This window comes from Myxocyprinus asiaticus, chromosome 13 (genome assembly GCF_019703515.2).
Source record: "Myxocyprinus asiaticus isolate MX2 ecotype Aquarium Trade chromosome 13, UBuf_Myxa_2, whole genome shotgun sequence".
Classification (NCBI taxonomy): Eukaryota; Metazoa; Chordata; class Actinopteri; order Cypriniformes; family Catostomidae; genus Myxocyprinus; species Myxocyprinus asiaticus.
In genome coordinates this window covers 5,805,143-5,827,386 of record NC_059356.1, presented here as the reverse complement: position 1 = coordinate 5,827,386, position 22,244 = coordinate 5,805,143, and the positions used below count along the sequence as shown (strand labels likewise).

Below are 22,244 nucleotides of genomic sequence, written 5' to 3'. Positions count from 1 at the left end.
GATCCCTTTGTCATATGATTCAAAGGTACTTACATCCAATATTCAAATTAAGTATACTTATTTATTATACAGATTTCCCCCCAATATTAATGTAGGGATTATTCCACAATGAAGAGTACTTCTGCTTATATTGGGAAATACCAAATAGTTTATACAACCTTCCCCAAACCCAATATGAGTGTTGTAAAATCGGATTTCTCCTTTCATCAGGCAACTGTTGCAATAAATTCTCCAAGGGGTTAAATGGGGCCGCTAGTGAATGCTCTATATTAATCCAGCCCATTTGAGATTCCTCACCTGATGTAATGATGGTGAGTAGGCAGAGGCATCTGGGATCCATAAGCAGAGTTTTATAAAACTAACATACAGATGGCAGGTGTACACGGTAAACGAGTCGATAATCCAAAGACAGTCCGAGAAACAGGCAAACAATCCAAAACAGAAGGCAAAGGCAAATATCCAAGAGACAGGCAAAAGTTTGTAAACCAGATCAACATGAAACAGGATAGAATACTCAGAAATGTAATCCACAGAACAACAAGACTTCACACTGACGAAAGAAAGCAACAAGTATATATACACCTAGGTTAGAAACTAGTAACAGGTGATATGAATTAATGTCAGAGTTAATACTCTGGTGAGGATGACCTCTGCTTGTGAGTTTAGTGAATTGCAGTGGTGGATGTGATTGAGCCCCCCTCCTGTGAGTGGCTCCTGACGCAAATAGGATTTCTTACACATGGTCTACCTCGTGATCGTGGTGTGGGACGAGAAGGATGATTCTGGTGGAATTCGGTAATTAAGGAGTGTCCGAAAATATCCCCAGCAGGTACCCATGAGCGCTCCTTTGGACCATAGTTCTCCAAGTCTACCAAATACTGCAAACAGTGCCCCAGACGCTGAGAGTCCAAGAGAGTTCTGACTCGGTAAGCCTCCTCTCCATCCATGATCAATGGAGGGGGGCCGGGGTTTCCTAGTTCGAGGGGCTGCACCTCGATTCAGCCGGTTTGAGCAGCAACACATGAAAGTTAGGAGAGATGCGATAATGAGAGGGCAGTAAAATTCTGTAAGATACAGGAGTGACTTGTTTAATTTTCTTGAATGGTCTTACATACCTTGGGCTTAGTTTCCTTGATGGGAGTTTGAGATGTAGGTCCTGAGTAGAGAGCCAAACGCGTTGGCCAGGTCTCAGATGAGGAGCTCGATGACGACGACTGTCAGCATATAGTTTTTGCCATCTGATGGCTCGTTGGAGATGAACATGAGCTGTGTTCTATGTTTGCTAACTTCTCCTGATTCAGTCATCCACTGCCGGAATGTCGGATGGTTCACCAGACCATGGGAAGAGAGGAGGCTGGAAACCCAGAACACATTTGAACGGTGTAAGACACGTGGATGATTTTATCAGTGAATTTTGTGCATACTCCGCCCAGGGTAAGAAACGGTTCCACTCGTGTTGATTTTGATGAGAGTAAGAGCAGAGGAAGAGGACACGATATCCTCAAGTAAGTCATAGAAGAGGAAAACATTCTGGAAAATCATCTCTGCTGTCTCTAGAGCAGTCAGTAGTTTCTTCAATGCAGTGAGGTGACATTCTTTGGAAAACCTGTCAATAATCACCAGAATAATCGTTACATTGGGATGCAGGGAGATCAGTGATGAAATCGAGAGACAGGTGAGACCAAGGTCATTGTGGAACAGGAAGTGGTTAAAGTAATCCAGCAGGCACTTGTTTTGAGGATTTAGATTGTGCAAAAATATCACATCTTCTTACAAACGTAGACACATCAGAAAGTAGGGTATGCTACCAGAACTTGTTTTGTACTAATGTGGTAGTAGCACGTATTCCTGGGTGTCCAGAACTCAAAGAGGTGTGTATCCAAGGAATTAGTCGTGTACGCACAGATTCGGGGACGTATATCCTGCCCTGTGGGCAATTGCTCGTGAGAGGATCAGATTCCTGAGCATGCTGGATCTCATCCAAGATCACCCATCGGACGTGTGCTACCAGTAGGGAAGAAGGCAGAATAAACTTGTGTTCTGTCCTAACCCGAGGGGATATCATAAACACGTGACAGGGCAATTGCCTTACCGTTCTTCGAGCCTGGTCTATAGGTGATGGTAAAGTTGAACCGGGTGAAGAATAAAGCCCAGCATACTTGTCTTGAGTCTCTTGGCTGCTTGTATTTATTCCAGATTACGATGATCAGTAAAGACTTGAAATGGATGTTGTGCCCCCTATTGCCAATGTCGCCACTCTTCAAATGCGTTCTTCATTGCCAAAAGTTTGCGATTACCAACATTGTAATTCTGTTCTGCGGCCATAAATTTGCTGGAGTAAAAGGCACAGGGGAATAATTTAGAAGGTGTTCCATGCCTTTGCGAAAGAAATGCCCCAACTCCACTATCCGAAGCATCGATTTCCACTACGAAAAGCAAGTGAAAAGGGTCTTCAGTTCCTCGATTGCTTGTATCGCTGCATCATGCCACTGCAATCTCTTGAGTTGACCCTTAAACAAAGAGGTGAAAGGAGCTGCTACCAAGCTGAAGTTTCGGATGAATCTCCTGTAGAAATTTGCGAGGTCCAGAAAACATTGTAGCTCCTTAACAGATTTGGGGCAAGGCCAATCCTGGACAGCTTGCACTTTCAAGTTGTCCATCTCCACCCCCTTAGAGCTCAAAATATATCCTAAGAAAGATATGGTGGTGTGGTGAAACTCACATTTCTCTGCTTTGGCGAATAACAGGTTGTCCTTAAGGCTTTGCAAGACTTGTCGGACGTGTTGAGTGTGTGTCTCCATCGAGGATGAATAAATTAGTATGTCATTGTAGATGATTACCCACTTATTTATCATGTCATGAAATACTTAATTCACAAAGGCTTGAAAAACTGAAGGTGATTTGGCCAATCCGAAAGGCATCACCTGATATTCATAGTGTCCTGTTGTCGTCAGAAAAGCTGTCTTCCACTCATCTCCCTCACGAATGCGAATGTGATTGTAGGCATTGCGTAAATCAAGTTTAGTGAAGTATTTGGCATAGCATAGTTGTTCAAGTGCAGCTGGTATAGTGGAAGTGGGTAACGATATTTGATCATAATGGCGTAGAGACATCGATAATTGATGCAAGGCCGAAGACCCCCCATCCTTATTTTCATCGAAGAAGAAACCGGCAGCTGCAGGAGAAGTAGAAGTGTGAATAAACCCGAGATCAAGTGCCTCGTTAATGTACTCTTCCATGGCCCGGGTCTCAGGAGCGGAAAGTGGATACATTTTCTTCTTCGGAGGAGAAATTCCGGGTAGTAATTTGATGGCACAATTTTGATTGATGATGAGGTGGTAACTGGGTGGCTTTGGTTTTGCTGAATACTTCGTACAGGTCTGAGTAAACAGAAGGAAACTTTGTACTGAGATAAGAATGGGATACATCCATGTGAGAGATGCGGCATGGGAGAGGAGTGCAAGTAATGAGACATTGTCGATAACATTGAGGACTCCATTTAAAAATCTGTCCCTCACTCCAGGAAATCATGGGATTATGTTGGGTGAGCCATGGAAACCCCAGGATCAGAGGATTGTGAGGAGAATTGATGACAAATAGCTGGATGTTTTCAGAGTGAAGGATCCGGACTTTCAGAGTAACGTATTGTGTGATGTGCGGTATGGCACCAGAGCCATCCATCTAACACTGAGATGCATATGGAGGGAACACAAGGAAAAAGCAGTAAGTTCAAGTCTTTGGCTATTTTATAATCCATGAAACTACCAGTAGCACCAGTATCAATTAAAGCAGTAATAGAGATCTGGTGAGAATTGTAGGAGATAGTTGAGGCCACAATTAGTTGATTGTTGGTTAGATTAAATGAAAAGGATTCGCTCACCGTTGCGGGTCTAGATGTCTCAGGCCAAGTGGGACAGGTGGCGAGCAAGTGCTCAGTTTGACCACAGTAGAGACCTAACCCCAGACTTCGGCACTGTAGATTCTCCTCAGGAGTTAAGCAGGTGTTTCCGATCTGCATGGGTTCTGTGGGTGGGGAGTCATTAACTAAATCCTTAAGGAAATTGTAATCCGGCGAGGTTTTGCGGGTTCTAAGGCGATTATCCAATCTTATGGAGAGGGTAATGTAGTGATCCAGTGAAAAGTTCTCATCCTGACATGCAAGTTCAGTTTGAAAAGTTTGGTTCAGACCATTAAGGTACAGAGTTTTCAGAGGATCATGGGGCCAGCCAGCTTGTGCATTGAGCATTGCTTATTCTTATTCTCATACGTTCATCGTTTTATCCTTTGACATTTAAATCAAATCAAATCCCTTTATTGTCACTCAACCATATACACAAGTGGAACAGTGAGTGAAAGTCTTGGGTGCAATTCCAAGCAACATAGCAGTATGACAGTTAGAATAAACATCTGATTTACACAACACAGTTTACACATCTTGTTACACAACACAATATACAATATACACCTAATAATATACAATATACAGTATACACAAAATAAGAAGACTGTATACAATAAAGATACACTGTACCCCTCCCATGTAATCAGTGGAAATAAATATGAAGTGTTGTGTTGACATTCAGCTGTCAGGTGATAGTCAGTTGCCAGTGTGTTATTAAGAGAAATATAAAATGTGAGTCCAGTCTGAGGCTAATAATGTGCAGTGCTGATACATGTATCATGTGCAATCAAGAGTTCAAAAGTCTGATTGCTTGGGGGAAGAAGCTGTCATGAAGTCAGCTGGTACAGGTCCTGATGCTGCACTACTGCCTGCCTGATGGTAGCAGTGAGAGCAGCCCATGGCTCGGGTCCCTGATGATCCTCCGAGCTTTTTTCACACACCGCCTGGTATAGATGTCCTGGAGGGAGGGAAGCTCACCTCTGATGATGTGTCTGGCAGTTCACACCACCCTTTGCAGGGCTTTAAGTTTGAGGGTGGTGCTATTGCCGTACCAGGTAGTGATGCAGCCAGTTAGGATGCTCTCTACAGTACTGGTGTAGAACCATGTGAGGATGTGGTAGTTCATTCCAACTTGATGAAATAACAGAAACTATACAGTCTACTCTAGCACTTTTGATAGTGTCGCCCCCCTTAAAGAAAATTTAAGAAAAAAAGCCCCGCCCCATGGTACAATGATCACACTCATGCTCTCAGGAGAGCAGCTCGGAAAATGGAGCGCAAGTGGAAGAATACAAAATTAGAGGTATTTCACGGTGCATGGAAGGATAGTGTCTGTGGCTACAGACAGGCACTAAAAGCTGCCAGGTCAGCATATTTTAGCAAACTCATAGAAAATAACCACAACAATCCAAGGTGTTTATTCAGTACTGTGAGTAAATTGGTTAGGAATAAAGCCTCAACTGAACCAGATATTCCATCGCAGCACAATAGTAGTGACTTCATGAATTTCTTTACTGATAAAATTTAAATAATCAAATAAAATTGGAATTAGGCATTCTGTCACAGTACCTCAGAAAACAGTGTCTCATAATTTTCCTCACATGCAACTTCAATCCTTCGCTGTCGTAGGTCATGAAGAGCTAACAAAACGTATCAAAACATCAAAAGCCAGAGCATGTATGTTATATCCAATACCAACTAAGCTCTTAAAAGGGGTATTCCCTGTCATATCAGAACCTCTTCTTAATATTATTAACTCCTCGCTATCCTTAGGACATGTCCCAAGAAACTTTTAAATGGCAGTTATCAAACTTATTAAGAAGCCACAACTTGATCCTGGAGAAATGGCTAATTATAGACCGATTTCAAATCTCCTGTTTATGTCGAAAATACTAGAAAAGGTAGTGTCCTCCCAACTATGTTAATTTCTACAGAGAAATAGTATATATGAACAATTTCAGTCAGGATTTAGGTCCCATCACAGTACAGAGACTGTACTTATCAGAGTTACAAATGACTTGCTCTTATAATCTGATCGCGGCTGCATTTCTCTTCTAGTTATTTTAGATCTTAGTGCTGCCTTCAACACAATAGATCAGAACATTCTCTTGAATAGGCTGGAGAATTATGTTGGCATTTGTGAACTTGCATTAGCATGGTTTAGGTCCTATTTAGCAGACCGCTACCACTTTTTCTATGTAAATAAGGAATTGTCAAATCAAACAAAAGTGAAGTATGGAGTACCACAGGGATCAGTTTTAGGGCCTCTGCTTTTATCCTTGTATATGCTTCCCCTGGGAGATATTATCAGGAATTGTGGAATAAGTTTCCACTGTTATGCCGACGATACCCAACTTTATATTTCTTCGAAACCTGACAAATTTCACAATTCTCCAAATTAGCAGAGTGTATCAATGAAATCAAAGATTGGATGGCCAGAAATTTCCTTCTACTCAATTCTGACAAAACAGAGGTACTAATTATTGGACCAAAAACCTCTTAAAACAAGCTGCTAATATATAATTTGACTCTCGATGGATGTGCTGTTACATCGTCTTCAACAGCGAAGAACTTAGGTGTTGTATTTGATACCAATCTGTCCTTTGAAAATCAAATTTCCAATGTTTGTAGAACAGCATTCTTCCACCTAAGAAATATTGCTAAATTACGACACATGCTCTCTGTTTCTGAGGCTGAAAAACTAATCCATGACCTCAAGACTAGTTTATTGTAATCCATTACCGGGAGGATGTCCAGCAAGTTCAATAAATAAATTTCACTTGGTTCAAAATGCAGCAGCAAGAGTGCTGACTAGAACCAAGAAATATGATCAGATTAGCCCTATTTTATCATTGTTACATTGGTTACCTGTTAAATTTCGTATTAATTTTAAAATTCTGTTAACTACATACAAAGCTTTGAATGGTCTAGCTCTGCAGTACTTAAGTGACCTTCTACCACACTACATTCCATCACATTCATTACGATTGCAAAATTCTGGCCTGTTAATAGTTCCTAGAATATCAAAATCCACAAAAGGAGGTAGATCCTTTTCATATTTGGTCCCTAAACTATGGAATAGTCTCCCTAACACTGTTTGAGATGCAGACACACTCACTCAGTTTAAGTCTAGACTAAAGACTCATATATTTAGCTAGGCATACACCTAATTTATCCTTCAACTAACAATTAGACTGCTTTAGTTAGGTCTGCTGGAACCAGAAACCAGAAACACTGATCATAATCTATAACTCTGCAAAAAAAAAAAAAAAATGGAATGGCATCTATGCTAATATTATTCTATTTGTATCCCTGTCTCAACCTCGGAACGCCTATCCTGAGGTCACCAGAACCGGCTGGATCCAGCTCCATTCCTGCTTCGTGTTGGACTCCACTGCTATGTGTCTCTGAGTGATGATGACTAAATGCAGCCGGTGCCAGCCAGACATCACTTCAGTCTATTACAATGGACTTCAGAGGATGAACTGATGCCAACTCCAACCATAAGACATAGGATAGATCGTATGCCATTGCCATTGCCTGAACCTTAGACCTCACCGAAATGACTGGCTGGTTGAACTGCGAAGCACCTCACTGATCTCTGCCTGCATCACCTTGGTCTAATGATGGACTACACTCTTAAAATGGAATACATAGGCTATCAATTAATTGCCAACAAAAGTCTTCATCAGCCAACTAACAAAGGGCAATGCATCAATATGAACTTCTGCAGTTAATCCAGGATGAACTTCAGAGACATTAGTCATTAATTTTACAGTTCATATAAAATCTTTGTTTAAACACTGGCCCTTAACACTTACTTAGTTTAATAATTTTAAGCCATGACTTGCACTATACATAATTAAGTAATATTGGCATTATGTTCATGACGTTAGCCAGAGGGGAACTGTCCCCACAGTGAGCCTGGTTTCTCCCAAGGTTATTTTTCTCCATTAACCAAAATCTTATGGAGTTTTGTGTTCCTTGCCACAGTCGCCTTCGGCGTGCTCACAGGGATTCTAAATACAAATATTATTTAATTACTTATTTTTATACACAATTCACAATCGTATTTTTTCAAACTACACAATGATGACTCTAAGACTTTATAGATATTACAGTTTCATTTTCTGTCAATGCATGATTTTCTGTAAAGCTGCTTTGAAACTATGTTTGTTGTGAAAGGTGCTATACCATTAAAAATGACTTGACTTGTGCCGCTAAAGTACAGAATTTGAGCTCGTAATCTGCTGCTGAAGAATTATCTTGATGCACAGTAAGTAACTGCTCTCCAACCTCCTTTCTGCCCGCTAGGTGTTCGAACACCTCCTAAAAACAGGTTTTGAACCGCTTGACGGAATATTGGAGATGATTCTCCCTCTCCCATATGGCCGTGGCCCAGTCCAATGCCCTCCCTGTCAGGAGGGAGGTGACAAAGGCTACCTGGGATTCTTCAGTGGAATACATGTGAGGTTGTTGCGTAAGATGGAGTACCATCAAACTTGTCGGGAAATGCCAAGCGAGGATTCCCCGGGGAGGGTGAGAGAGTGTGTGTGTGTGTGGGAGCGGTCACAAGCAAGCAGTAGTGTCATTAGCAGAAGCCATAGGGGGGGTTTGAATGCATGAATTTTACAAGCTCTTCAGTACGTATCGTAAGTTTGCAGAGCTGCTTGTGATGTTCGATGATCACGGATGCTTGTGAAGCAAGCTCTGCATGTACCTGTTGAAGCTCCACTGGATCCTGGGTAGGCGAAGTTGAAGTCTTCTGTAATGACTTCAACTTCATTGGGATCCATAAGCAGAGCTTTATTAAATTAACATACAGATGACAGGTGTACAGGGTAAACGAAATAGGCAGGCCAAGTTGATAATCCAAAGGCAGTCCGAGAAACAGACAATCCAAAACAGAAGGCAAAGGCAAATATCCAAGAGACTTTGTAAACCAGATCAACATGAAACAGAGTAGAATGCTCAGAAATCTAATCCACAGACATAACAAGACTTCGCACTGACCAAAGAAATCAACAAGTATATACACCAATCAGACACAACATTAAAATCACCTGCCTAATATTGTGTAGGCCCCACCCCCCCCCCCGTGCCGCCAAAACAGCACAAACCCACATCTCAGAATAGCATTCTGAGATGCTATTCTTTTCACCACAATTGTACAGAGCAGTTATCTGAGTTACCGTAGACTTTGTCAGTTTGAACCAGTCTGGCCATTCTCTGTTGACCTCTCTCATCATCAAGGTGTTTCCGACCACAGAACTGCCACTCACTGGATGCCAGAGTCACTATGCCACCACGAGGACTTAGAATGCATTGGGCATTCCAAATTGGGGAGAAAAATTTAATTGTGTTTATCTTACCCCATAGCGACAAATTTAAATCTTTCCATTTATCCAAATTTAGCTTTACATTCTGAAGGGTGCCAAATTAATATCCATGATATTTTTTTAGATCAGGGCAGAGCCGTATTCCAAGTTACCTCATTCCTACTGGAATCCATCTAAACTTAATTGTTGTAAACAGTGAGTGGGAGTAGCCCTTTGATACTGGCATCACTTCTGATTTTTGCCAATATATTTTGTAACCTGATCATTCATAAAAAGTCTCGATCGTAGTCATTATATGAGGAACCAACATAGCAGGCTCTGTTGACAGTATTAAAATGTCATCCGCATATAGAAACAGCTTGTGTTCCACCTCACCCACAGTAATTACTTTTATCTCCATATCCATTCTTATAGCCAAGGTTCCAATAAGATAGTAAAAAGAAGTGGACTGAGAGGGTCCCCGTTTCATTCCTCTAGACAGCTTAAAATAGGCGACATTAACCTGTTTGTAAGTACTGCCGCCCTAGGGTTTGCATATATATTATCTCCACCCATCTAATACATTTCTTCAGGGTATATCTTAAATATCCCCACTTGACCCTATCAAATGCCTTCTCCGTATCCAGGGAGAAGGCAGCAGCAGGCAAATCTTCTTTATAATTAATCAACACAAAATGTAACAAACACAGTATATTATCGGAGGACGATCTATTATTTACAAACCCCACCTAATCAGGATGAATCAGAGAGGGGAAAATCTTCTCTAACCTCCTAGCATGAATCTTAGTAAGAACCTTACAGTCCACATTAATTAAGCTTACTGGCCTAAAACTACCAGGACTACCAGGATTATTTAAAATAAGTTAAATCAATGCTTCGTTGAATGTATCAGGCATTTGTCCCATTTTCAATATTTCCTCAAACAATCTGTGTTAATATTGGAGCTAGAAAATCTATAAAATTCTTATAATACTCTGCAGACAGACCATCTAAGCCTGGAGCGCTCCCCATTTTCATTGCTATTAAAGAAAGAATCCAATTTGTCTACTGTCAGGTTAACTTCTGATCTATATAGATTATGATAAAAGTTTTGGAATACCTTATTAATTTCTTTAGTGTTAGTTGCTAGTTCCCCTGAATCCTTTTTTGTTGCCGGAACCAACAGCATAGCCTCCTTCTGTTTTAACTGTCTAGCTAATAACTTCCCAGCTTTCTCTCTACTTTCATAATAATTTGTCTTAAGCTTGAACAAAGCAAATTCTGCCTTTTTATTATGAATTTCATTAAAATGAAATTTCATTTCACATATTCACTTAAACACCCCATCTGTATGACTCTCTGACAGGATCCCCTCTAATTCCTTAATTTGAGATTACAATAGTCTAACCCTCTCCCTGTCTTTTTCCTTTTTGCTTGACCATGCTATGACCTTCCATCTGACATAAGCCTTAGAGGCTTCCCATACCTTACTAAATCTGTCCACTGATCCAATATTTGTTTGAAAAAAATATTTAATACCATCCTCAAGCATTTAGCTAAAAGTCGAATTTTGGAGGAGAGAAGCATTCAAATGACATCTGTTAGATTGGATATTATTTGAATCCGTTAATAGTCCTAACTGGACAGAGGCATGATCCGACAGTGCTATTGGACCAATGAAACAGTCCACAATCATTTCTGTTAGACCCTTTGATATAAAAAAAATAATCTATCCTTGAGTGTGTTCTATGTTTATGTGAGTAAAAAATATATTCTCTTTCAGTGGGATTAACCACCCTCCATATATCTATCAAACCCAAATCTTTTATCAATGAATGTATAGCCATTCTATCTTTAGAGATATTTTGTGTGAAATGTGATTTATCTTGAATCTACTGTATAACTGAAATCCCCTGCCAGAACAGTACCGCTCCCATTCATCTCACCCAGAATGTTAGAAAAAAGAACATCTTCCTGATTAGGGGCATAGATACAACATGAATTAAGATGTAACCCATTAACCTTTGCCTCCAGACATATAATCCTCCCCTCTGAGTCCTTCCTCAATTTGATTTCAGTAAAATTCAATTTCTTCTTAACCAAAACTGCATATCCGCATTTTTTACTCAAGTAAGAATTATAATATTTGAGCAACCCAGTCTCTTTTAAGTTTAATAACTTCCAAGTCAACTAAGTGGGTTTCTTGTATAAAAGCTATGTCTATTTGATAGGATTTTAGATATGATAAGCACTTCTTCCATTTCAATGGGTTTTGTGATCCATTTATATTCCAAGAGATAAATCTTATCATGTTTGTCATTTCTCATCTATATATCAAAAAAGGTCCGCCAAATTTATAGTACACACCTTGGATAACAAACGATAATTAAAGACTACAGTCTGGCTATACTGAAACCTGATCTCAAGTAGCAAACTGCTATGAAATATGGACATTAATAAAACACACAAATCAAGAAAAAAAACAACAACAAGAAAAGGTCTTTCCTATTAAGACCTGCTGAACCCACACTCCTCTATATGAGGGCCCTCCCCCAAATGGTCTATGAGGCATTTGAAATGGTCGCTCCAAAGCTCCACCCTTCACTCACCACCTCGGATCACTTATATGGTATACTAAGCATCTATATAACTCAAAAGGAAAATAACCCTTCAAATACTTCGAATTAGATAAGACACTTAATCTCTACTACTTACAGTGACATAGACACCTCCCTCATGACAGCCCCCATCGTTTGATATACGTATGATCAACCAAAATGTAAATCAACCTTCATTCCTCTGGGTCCGTATATCACAACAAACAGAAAAATGAGTCCTAAAGACCTGACAGAAAACCGGGCTTCATGACTGGAAAAATTGTAATCCTTTGTTTCCTTAGATGCCTCCCTGAGGACCGCCTTCGTACTATCCGTAAACTTGATCCTCTTCCCTTTCCAAGAAAATCGCAGTTCAGCTGGATAGGCAAGTGTGCATCTTACATTCAAGTCATGCAGCCTTTTCCGAACTTCTGTGAACTTTCTCCTTTTCTCTGCTGTATCCCTTGTCATGTCGGGGAAGAAGGAAGGTCTGCTTCCCTGCAATTTTGAAGTCTGTCTCTATTAGCTACATCCACAATAGCCTCATGCATCGCTTTACTTTATTTCGTTAGCTTTTCACTTGTTGTGTGCAGCTGGTGATTCTCATCTTCTAGCTGTGAGATTCTATTTTCTGCCTCGTCAAGTCGGGAAATGATTCAGTCCACATCCGTTCGTAACCCCACATTGATGTCCTTGATCTCAATACCTCAGCCTGGAGTATCGTCAGCATTTTACTAACTTGACCCATTTCTTCCATGGTTTTCTCCAGAGACTGTTGCATTGACACCAGTACTCTTGTATCTTTAGTTTCTGCTGTCTCAGTTACCGTGGAGGTTGCAAGAGTCATCAGTTTAGTTTGTATGCTGCCCACTAGGTTAGCATTGCTCCCACTAACTTTAGCCACACTTGTTTTAGGATTATTTGCTGCAGACATCACTAGCCTGAAAACAAGCAGTAATGACTAAGTGTATGAAAGTTGCCCCTTTGTTGTAACAGACTTTATAATGTATCATTCAAAACTCATCGGATTTTGAGTGAATTAGGTGAGCTTTTGACGGAGCTCGTCTTTAGGCGTCCATCTTCCTAGTCGGTCCCACATTTGTTATCACTAGCATGCAGCCTACGCTAATATACAACCTACCATGAGGTGGTGGTGGTGAATGTCTTTTCCCCTCGCCATCTTCTGTATCTTTATCAGATGTTTGAGCAAGTTTAAAATATCCTGTGAGTTTTGTAATTTTTTTCAACAAGTTGGACTGGCATTCCACTTTATCTTTTGCTGTTTTTCTCTTCTGAGATCCACTTTCATATTTTCGAGGCAAACTGGCATTAACTCATCTTTTTGATACTTGAAGATGTTAATTTAGCTTATTAGGAATTTGGCGTAATTACGTATCATGTGAGACTGATATCGGTTAATCATTGAAAGAGCAATGAGAATCTTCTTGGCTATTTTATTGTTTTGGTTTGCAAATTATTAAGGTCAAATTTTAAATGAATTATACAATTAATCTAGCAAAACTGGATTAATTTACCCCCCCCCCCCCCCCACACACACACAAAACAAAATAAATAAATAAATGAAAAGCACTGCTTGCATCACAATGTAAAAATGTCATAACTACTAAATATTAAATATGTCATTTAAATATTTATTTTCATATTAACACTTTTTATTGATTCTTATACAGTATATAGCACAAAATACATGTACAGAATCAACCATTATCCTCCTTTAACCCCAATTAATGCCCCTAAGACTAAACATACATTTAAATTTTGATCTAAATATAGCTGTGAGCAGTGATGACGGGCCCAAGCAAAACTGGTCCATTTCCACCCGGTGGCTTTCGGAAAAAATGCAAGTTGGACACATGCATTTGGTATCTGACATAATTCTAAACAATTTTGAAGCAATTTGAGTAAATATAAGAGGACTATTTTAAGAGCCACACTTCCTGCTGCCAGGTGGTGGCACTATGACTGTGACCCAAAATAGTCAAATCCATGTGATTATCCCCCAAGAATAAACTTACATCTCAATTTTGATCTAAATCACACATTGCACACAGAAGATATCAGACAATTCCTGATTCCCATTTTCGCCATTAATTTAATGCCTCGTCATGGCAACACCATTTGATATGTCAAAATCTATTTGCAATTTAGCATCTTAAATGTCTTGGAATAATGTTGTCTAGATGTGGTGACAGTCTCATGAATCACCTAGGAGGAGTATTTAAAAGTTCATAGACTGCAATAGTCACAAAATCCAAAATGGCCGATTTCCTGTTGGGAGGACCTAATGACTATAATTATGAAAGTTTCCTGGCTTGATGAAAACTATATATGTACCAATTTTTGTGACTGTAGGTGCAAATGGGGGTTCTACAGAGGCCGTCTTACACACCCATTTTAAAGGGGGCCCTACAGAGCCCCCCTACACGGCCATGTGTGAACTTTTGCCCAGACCTAATGGCCAACAACTCTGATGTGTGTGCAAAATTTCATGACACTTTAAGCATGCCAAGGGCCTCAAAAACACCCAAATATAGGAAGAAGGGAATAATAACAATTAATGTGTTGCCATGGCAACACTATTTAAGATATCAAATCTCCCTTGACATTTTTACATCAGCAGTTTCTTGATATTATTCTAAAGAATTTTGAAGCAATTAATGTAAACATAAAAGGGCAATTTCAAAGTCTGTTAAAAGTGCCATACTTCCTGCTGCCAGATGGTGGTGCTATGATCATGACCCATAATAGCTGCATGCATGTGATCAGCCCCCATTACCAAAAGTGCAGCTGAATTTTCATCAAAATCACACAATGCACACAGAAGATATGTGACACTTCCTGTTTCCCTTTTTTCACTATTAATGGCAACACCGTTCGATATATCAAAAATCTGTTCACAATTTAGCATCTTTAATGTCTTGGCATAATGTTGTCTAAATGTGGTGACAGTCTCATGAATCCCCTAGGAGGAGTATTTAAAAGTTCAGAGACTGAAATATAAAAAAATGCACATTCAATCCAAAATGGCTGACTTCCTGTTGAGTGGAACTAATGACTGAAATTTTGAAAGTTGTCCAGCTTGATGAGAACAATATATGCAGCAAGTTTGGTGACTAGAGTAGAAACTGACCCCACCACTTTTGTCAAAAGGTGGTGCTATAGAGCTCCCCAGCCAAGCCTTTATTAATTTTTGCCCAGGCCTAATGGCCGACAACTCTGATGTATGTGCAAAATATCATGAAAATGCAAGCATGCCAAGTACTTCAAAAACATGTGAATATACATAAAAAGGAATAATTACATTTAATGCGTTGCCATGGCAACACTATTTAAGATATCAAGAATCCCTTCAGAATTTTAAATCTACACTGTTTTGACATTATTAAACTTTTTTTTTTGAAGCAATTCAGGTAAACATAAGAGGCATATTTCAAAGTCTGTTAAAAGTGCTACACTTCCTTCCATCTGTTGGTGGCGCTACAACTGTGACCCACAATAGCCACATCAATGTGATCAGCCCACAAGCCCAAACATACGGCTCAAGTTTGATATAAATCATACGATGCATGCAAAAGATATTAAACACTTCCTGTTTCCCATTTTGTTACATTATTTTCTTCAGTGCCTCTTTTAAAATGGGCATGTAAGGCGGCCTCCACCCAACAGGAAGTCGGCCATATTGGATTTTCCGAAAATCGCAAGCTCTGAACTTTTAAATAATCCTTCAAGGGGATTCACGCAACTGGCACCAAATTTGTGCAACATCATGCCAAGACATTTATAGATGCTAAATTGTGAACAGATTTTTAATATTTTGAATGGTGTCGCCATGGCGAAGCAATACATTTACAGGTGCATCTCAATAAATTAGAATGTCGTGGAAAAGTTCATTTATTTCAGTAATTCAACTCAAATTGTGAAACTTGTGTATTAAATAAATTCAATGCACACAGACTGAAGTAGTTTAAGTCTTTGGTTCTTTTAATTGCGATGATTTTGGCTCACATTTAACAAAAACCCACCAATTCACTATCTCAAAAAATTAGAATACATCATAAGACCAATAAAAAAAACATTTTTAGTGAATTGTTGGCCTTCTGGAAAGTATGTTCATTTACTGTATATGTACTCAATACTTGGTAGGGGCTCCTTTTGCTTTAATTACTGCCTCAGTTCGGCGTGGCATGGAGATGATCAGTTTGTGGCACTGCTGAGGTGGTATGGAAGCCCAGGTTTCTTTGACAGTGGCCTTCAGCTCATCTGCATTTTTTGGTCTCTTGTTTCTCATTTTCCTCTTGACAATACCCCATAGATTCTCTATGGGGTTCAGGTCTGGTGAGTTTGCTGGCCAGTCAAGCACACCAACACCATGGTCATTTAACCAACTTTTGGTGCTTTTGGCAGTGTGGGCAGGTGCCAAATCCTGCTGGAAAATGAAATCAGCATCTTTAAAAAGCTGGTCAGCAGAAGGAAGCATGAAGTGCTCCAAAATTACTTGGTAAACGGGTGCAGTGACTTTGGTTTTCAAAAAACACAATGGACCAAAACCAGCAGATGACATTGCACCCCAAATCATCACAGACTGTGGAAACTTAACACTGGACTTCAAGCAACTTGGGCTATGAGCTTCTCCACCCTTCCTCCAGACTCTAGGACCTTGGTTTCCAAATGAAATACAAAACTTGCTCTCATCTGAAAAGAGGACTTTGGACCACTGGGCAACAGTCCAGTTCTTCTTCTCCTTAGCCCAGGTAAGACGCCTCTGACGTTGTCTGTGGTTCAGGAGTGGCTTAACAAGAGGAATACAACAACTGTAGCCAGATTCCTTGACACGTCTGTGTGTGGTGGTTCTTGATGCCTTGACCCCAGCCTCAGTCCATTCCTTGTGAAGTTCACCCAAATTCTTGAATCGATTTTGCTTGACAATCCTCATAACGCTGCAGTTCTCTCAGTTGGTTGTGCATCTTTTTCTTCCACACTTTTTCCTTCCACTCAACTTTCTGTTAACATGCTTGGATACAGCACTCTGTGAACAGCCAGCTTCTTTGGCAATGAATGTTTGTGGCTTACCCTCCTTGTGAAGGGTGTCAATGATTGTCTTCTGGACAGCTGTCAGATCAGCAGTCTTCCCCATGATTGTGTAGCCTAGTGAACCAAACTGAGAGACCATTTTGAAGGCTCAGGAAACCTTTGCAGGTGTTTTGAATTGATTAGCTGATTGGCATGTCACCATATTCTAATTTTTTGAGATAGTGAATTGGTGGGTTTTTGTTAAATTTGAGCCAAAATCATCACAATTAAAAGAACCAAAGACTTAAACTACTTCAGTCTGTGTGCACTGAATTTATTTAATACACGAGTTTCACAATTTGAGTTGAATTACTGAAATAAATGAACTTTTCCACGACATTCTAATTTATTGAGATGCACCTGTATGGCTAAAAATGTGAAACAGGAAGCTCCTTATATCTTCTGTGTGCATTGTATGATTTTGATGAAAATTCAGCTGGATGTTTGGTATTGGGAGCGATCACATTTATGCAGCTATTATGGGTCACGGTTATAGTGCCACCAACTGGCAGCAGGAAGTATGGCACTTTTAACAGACTTTGAAATAGACCTCTTATGTTTACATGACTTGCTTCAAAATCTTTAGAATAATGTCAAGAAACTGCTGATGTAAATTTGTAAAGGGAGATTTGATATCTTAAATAATGTTGCCATGGCAATGCATTAATTGTTATTTTTCCCATCTTCCTATATTTGAGTGTTTTTGAGGAACTTGGTATGCATAAAATTTCACGAAATTTTTGCACAAAAGTTCACGCATGGGTGTGTAGGTGGGGCTCTGTAGCTCCCCCTTTAAAATGGGTGTGTAAAACAGCCTCTGTAGCACCCCCATTTTCCACATACAGTCACCAAAATTGGTACATATATAGTTCTCATCAAGCCAGACAACTTTCTTAATTATTGTCATTAGGTCCGCCCAACAGGAAGTCAGCCATTTTGGATTTTTTTGAATATTGCAGTCTCTGAACTTTTAAATACTCCTCCTAGCTGATTGATGAGACTGGCTCCACATTTAGACAACATTATGCCAAGACATTGAAGATGCTAAATTGTGAACAGATTTTGATATACTGAATGGTGTTGCCATAGCGAGGCATTAAATGGCAAAAATGGGAAACAGGAAGTTTCTGTGTGCAATGTATGATTTAGATCAAAATTGAGATGGATGTTTAGTCTTCGGGGCTAATCACATGGATTTGACTATTTTGGGTCATGGTCTTAGCGCCACCACCTGGCAGCAGGAAGTATGGCTCTTACAACATACCTGAACTACATATAATATAATTACAAAGTCAGAGTTTTTGCTTTTTGTTTTCAGAAGTGGAAGAGAACATACCCTGAATGTTGTAGCATATGATACTGAGTGAAGACATTATTTTTTTTTACCAGATTTGAGAATGTATGAATTCCCGACCAAATCATACTATGAAACATTTAAAGAAATGCCTTACAATGTCAGTATAACATCAGCATAACAAAAAAGATACAAAACATAAATTAAGAAATAATGAACATGCTTAACTAAATTAAGCTATTAGTAACTAACCTAATTGTCACATATATGTTTCAGCATGTTTATCTGGCTGAGGTCACTTGTCTTAGCAGCATGTGGTGGACTTTTGAAATGAGGAGGCAGAGTGCCATCTCAGAATGCATTTTTATTTATTTTTACAAGTTTAATGTAAATTCCTATTTCAGTTCCAGTTGAGACTTACATAGCTTTCAGGTTCAACCCATACAAATATGAAATCTGATTTATTCCATGGTATAAAAAGTAGGTCTACATAAAAATATATGATATAAAAAAAGTCACGTACTTGCTCATAAATACAACATTTTAACAAAATAAAATACTAAAAATGGCTGTTCTATATGTAACATATTTTACTTAAATCATAGTTTATTATCATATAATTTGAATGGGCTATGTACATGCCCAAACAAAATGAACTATTCTATATGTTAACTGCCATATTATCAGATTCCTATACAGGAAGGCATATGAAATACCTTTTAACTTACACTGTAAATAATCATGAAATACTTATTTTTGTACATTCATATTAACACTGTTTATGTGAAATCAAAGACTCATTCAGGTTTGTATTATAATTATTATTTTACATTGCTTAAAAAATACCTACAAGAATACAGCAACAAGCATAACTCATGTATATTTCATTTGTTCACCAATAACTTTTATAGTCATCTTGTTTTGGGATAATCTGTCATCTGCTCCTTGGTGAACACCGCAGGTTTCACGATGGCACGCAGCTGCCACCTTTAGGAGCAAGCACTCAAGCGGCTCAGTAGGTTGAGCTGAACTTCTAGGTTCTATAATGATCCCTTTGCTATTTAAAATATTGTAATCAGTTCTTTTTCTCTAAATAGGACTGTAAGGTCTTATTATTGTTTTACATCATATCGTTTTGCTTGAAATCAGGGACCTGCACAGACGGTTAAAGGAGCATTGGCTCCAAACCTAGTTGAGGGGCACTCATTTCCAATTTGACTGTCAGCAGGGTGTCGGTGCAGATGGTCCTTTCTCAGGTGGGTGGGTGTGGGGTAGTTTCTGGATGTTACGTTCTCCGTCGGACTGGGTGGGTGCACTGTGGGCATTTGGCTGCCATTTCACACTGGAGCTGTTTTTTTGTCTTTTGTTTTGTTCCAACTCGTTGCATATGTTTAAATTTAGTTTTACACATGATAAAATGAACATTGTTGGCTTCCATTCCAACAGATTTAGCTTGTTTTCATGGTTCCCGCTGGTGCTTGCAGACGGGCTGCTCCGCTCGTTGTCTCACCCGGTCTACCTGATTCCACTGGCCTGCCCACTTGCCATCATTTGTGGTGTGGTTGTTATGTACAGTGCAGCTGTGTTCTCTGATGGAGGGATTTTTTTTGGTGTGGTGCCTGTCGACAGTGCATGTTTCACGTTCACCACTGAACATGTTCTGGAGTTTGTCCTCGTTTTGTCTCTGTGGTGTGGGAGATGCAGGTCGGCATGGGTTGCTTGGTGCCCCTACTACATGAAGGACTACTCTGATCATATAATTTGCCATTTCATTTAAATTGTTGGGATTGGACATGTGCAAATCCATATTTTCACTCTGGATTATACATTTGACTCTTGGATCATTGTGTTGTGTTTGTGTATACTGTACTGTAACAGTATTTAGGTTTGCTGTTGCTTGGGAAAAGCACTATATAAATTAAGCTCGAACAGATGTCCTGTTCTTGGGAATATCACTGAGTAAGTTTACATGGGCAGTTATAATCGAGCAACAGTCTTCATTTCTCTGTCCAAGTATACATGACACCATGCATATTTTAATAGTTAAAGGATGGACATCAGCTGAGGAAGTGACGTAGATGTCTGCCAAATGACCTGATAGTAGTGTCGAAGAAGTCAGCTAACTAGCTTCTTAACAGCAAGAAACACACAACAGTCACAACAACATGGAAAACTTCACAGCCATGTGCATTTCTTGCATTCTTTACACATTGATTTTGGTGCAGATGAGATGTACGTTATCTGTTGTGCTTATGGTGATGTCCGAAGGCAGATGACGCAATTTGCACCTGGATTGTTCTAACTAAACATGCTCTGCTTTACTTCACTTAGCATCTTCAATAGTCTATATTTTTCTAGCGATTACTGGTATTTTTAAAGGTTGGTTGTTGTCTGTACTTGAACAGTTCTGCATCTGTCATTAAACCGGTCATTTGCTTCAGGCTGCATATTCAATAAATATCATGCTTTCTACCTCTTTCTATGAATGAAATCCACGTGAGATAGGTAAGGCCACATACATACTGCAGCTAATCACTGTTGTCAGTTCACCTTTTAGTTCTTAATCCCGTCCTGTACACACACAGTTTGAAAAAAAGGTAGCGATAACTGCATTTTCCTAAATTCCACATAGTGTGTACAGAACTGAACAGAAAAACTAGTGATTAATGGCACACGTGAGATGTGTCGAACTTCTCCTGGTGCAAACAGCACAAACCGAGGTATGTCTTCATTCATTCATATATTCCAGTCTATCTCTCCTCTTTAGTTTCTCTCATCAATCCTGCAGTCTCAGGGTAACCTGTACGTTGCAGTCCAGAGCGTGCACACTGTTTAACAACAGCCGCTTAGAAGTGCATAAACAAAACACAGCAATTCTGTTGAAGGCATCTTACTAAAAATTGCTGGATACATTCATGATGGATAATCTCTTTGTTCAAAAATAGCAAATACAAAATGGGTTAAAATGGTGCCATTCATGTTTTTTTGTTCACAGGCGCTGCAGCATTGCTATGGTTATCACTCATCAATCATTGCAATTGCAGGAGTCAGTCCTGTATTCTGTATACACATTATGAACATTTAGTGGATTCACTTCCAGAGCTTTGTAGTGTGAACGTGGCCTTAAAGAAGCTGTTAACCAGTTAAGAAGCTGAGTAACAACTCGATAACTAAAAGATTGTTAGACTGTGGTAATGTTTACATTCTGCATTCATGGCACTAATGCTAGCATGCTATCCTTGGCCATAGTTTGCACCGGTTACCCTCTTCAGTTGTATTTTGAATTTGTGAAAAAATTCCACATAATATCATGAAAAAGGTTTGTTATACTTGTTTTAAAGTAAGAAATCTGATGCTACTGCAAAGATGGGTGTTGGGTGATATAAGTGCCCTGTAAGAGGTTGATTTATCCTGTTTGGAATGCAGGGACATTTGTGTTGTTGTTGCTCTTCTTCCTCTCTGCTTTGTGTTGCGTTCGACTTTCAGGTAAAATACATGTGTGCGATACCTCTGTTTTTTGGAGCATGAGCATAACGCTGAGGCCAACTGTGGTCAGATTAACGTGTATACATGCTGGACTTAGCCGAGCTACAATCACATTATCTAGGTTTGTTAGTTTGATTTAACAAAAATCAGACTGGTACGATTTCAGTCAGACTATAGTGCTTACGAGACATTTTAAAGACAAATTATTGCTTTAGATTGACTGAAATCAAACTGTTAAAGTGCATGTAAATGCACCCACTGTGGTTCCCCATATGCTCCACATGCTGATGATGGCCTTCATGGTGCTCCATGGCATATCTAATGCTTTTAAATTTAGTACCTCTCTGCTGATTGTTCCCTATTCTCAGTGAGATCCTGCACATGCTTTGTAAACTCTTTGTGGACATGGCAGTCAGATGCAACCAAGAGGATGCGGAGAAAACTTAAACAGCTGAACTTCATTTTTGATTAAAGTAATATTCCGGGTTCAATACAAGTTAAGCTCAATCGACAGCATTTACAGCATGTTGATTACCAAAAAAAAAAAAAAAAATAAT

At 39.4% G+C, this 22,244-nt stretch overlaps 2 protein-coding genes across 5 annotated transcripts in view; both read right to left on the bottom strand.

Annotated features, from left to right (window-relative positions):
• The window catches only part of LOC127450336 (gastrula zinc finger protein XlCGF57.1-like), a 279,453-nt gene that overhangs the window by 110,349 nt on the left and 146,860 nt on the right, over positions 1 to 22,244 (bottom strand). The window lies entirely within an intron of this gene.
• LOC127450579 (uncharacterized) lies at positions 2,427 to 2,801 on the bottom strand. Its single transcript, XM_051714811.1, has one exon. The coding sequence runs from the start codon at positions 2,799 to 2,801 to the stop codon at positions 2,427 to 2,429; it is 375 nt and encodes a 124-aa protein (XP_051570771.1).

What these genes read in the sequence shown, in the direction of transcription:
- LOC127450579 (XM_051714811.1), bottom strand. Translation starts at nt 2,801, where the DNA reads ATGGAGACACACACTCAACACGTCCGACAAGTCTTGCAAAGCCTTAAG.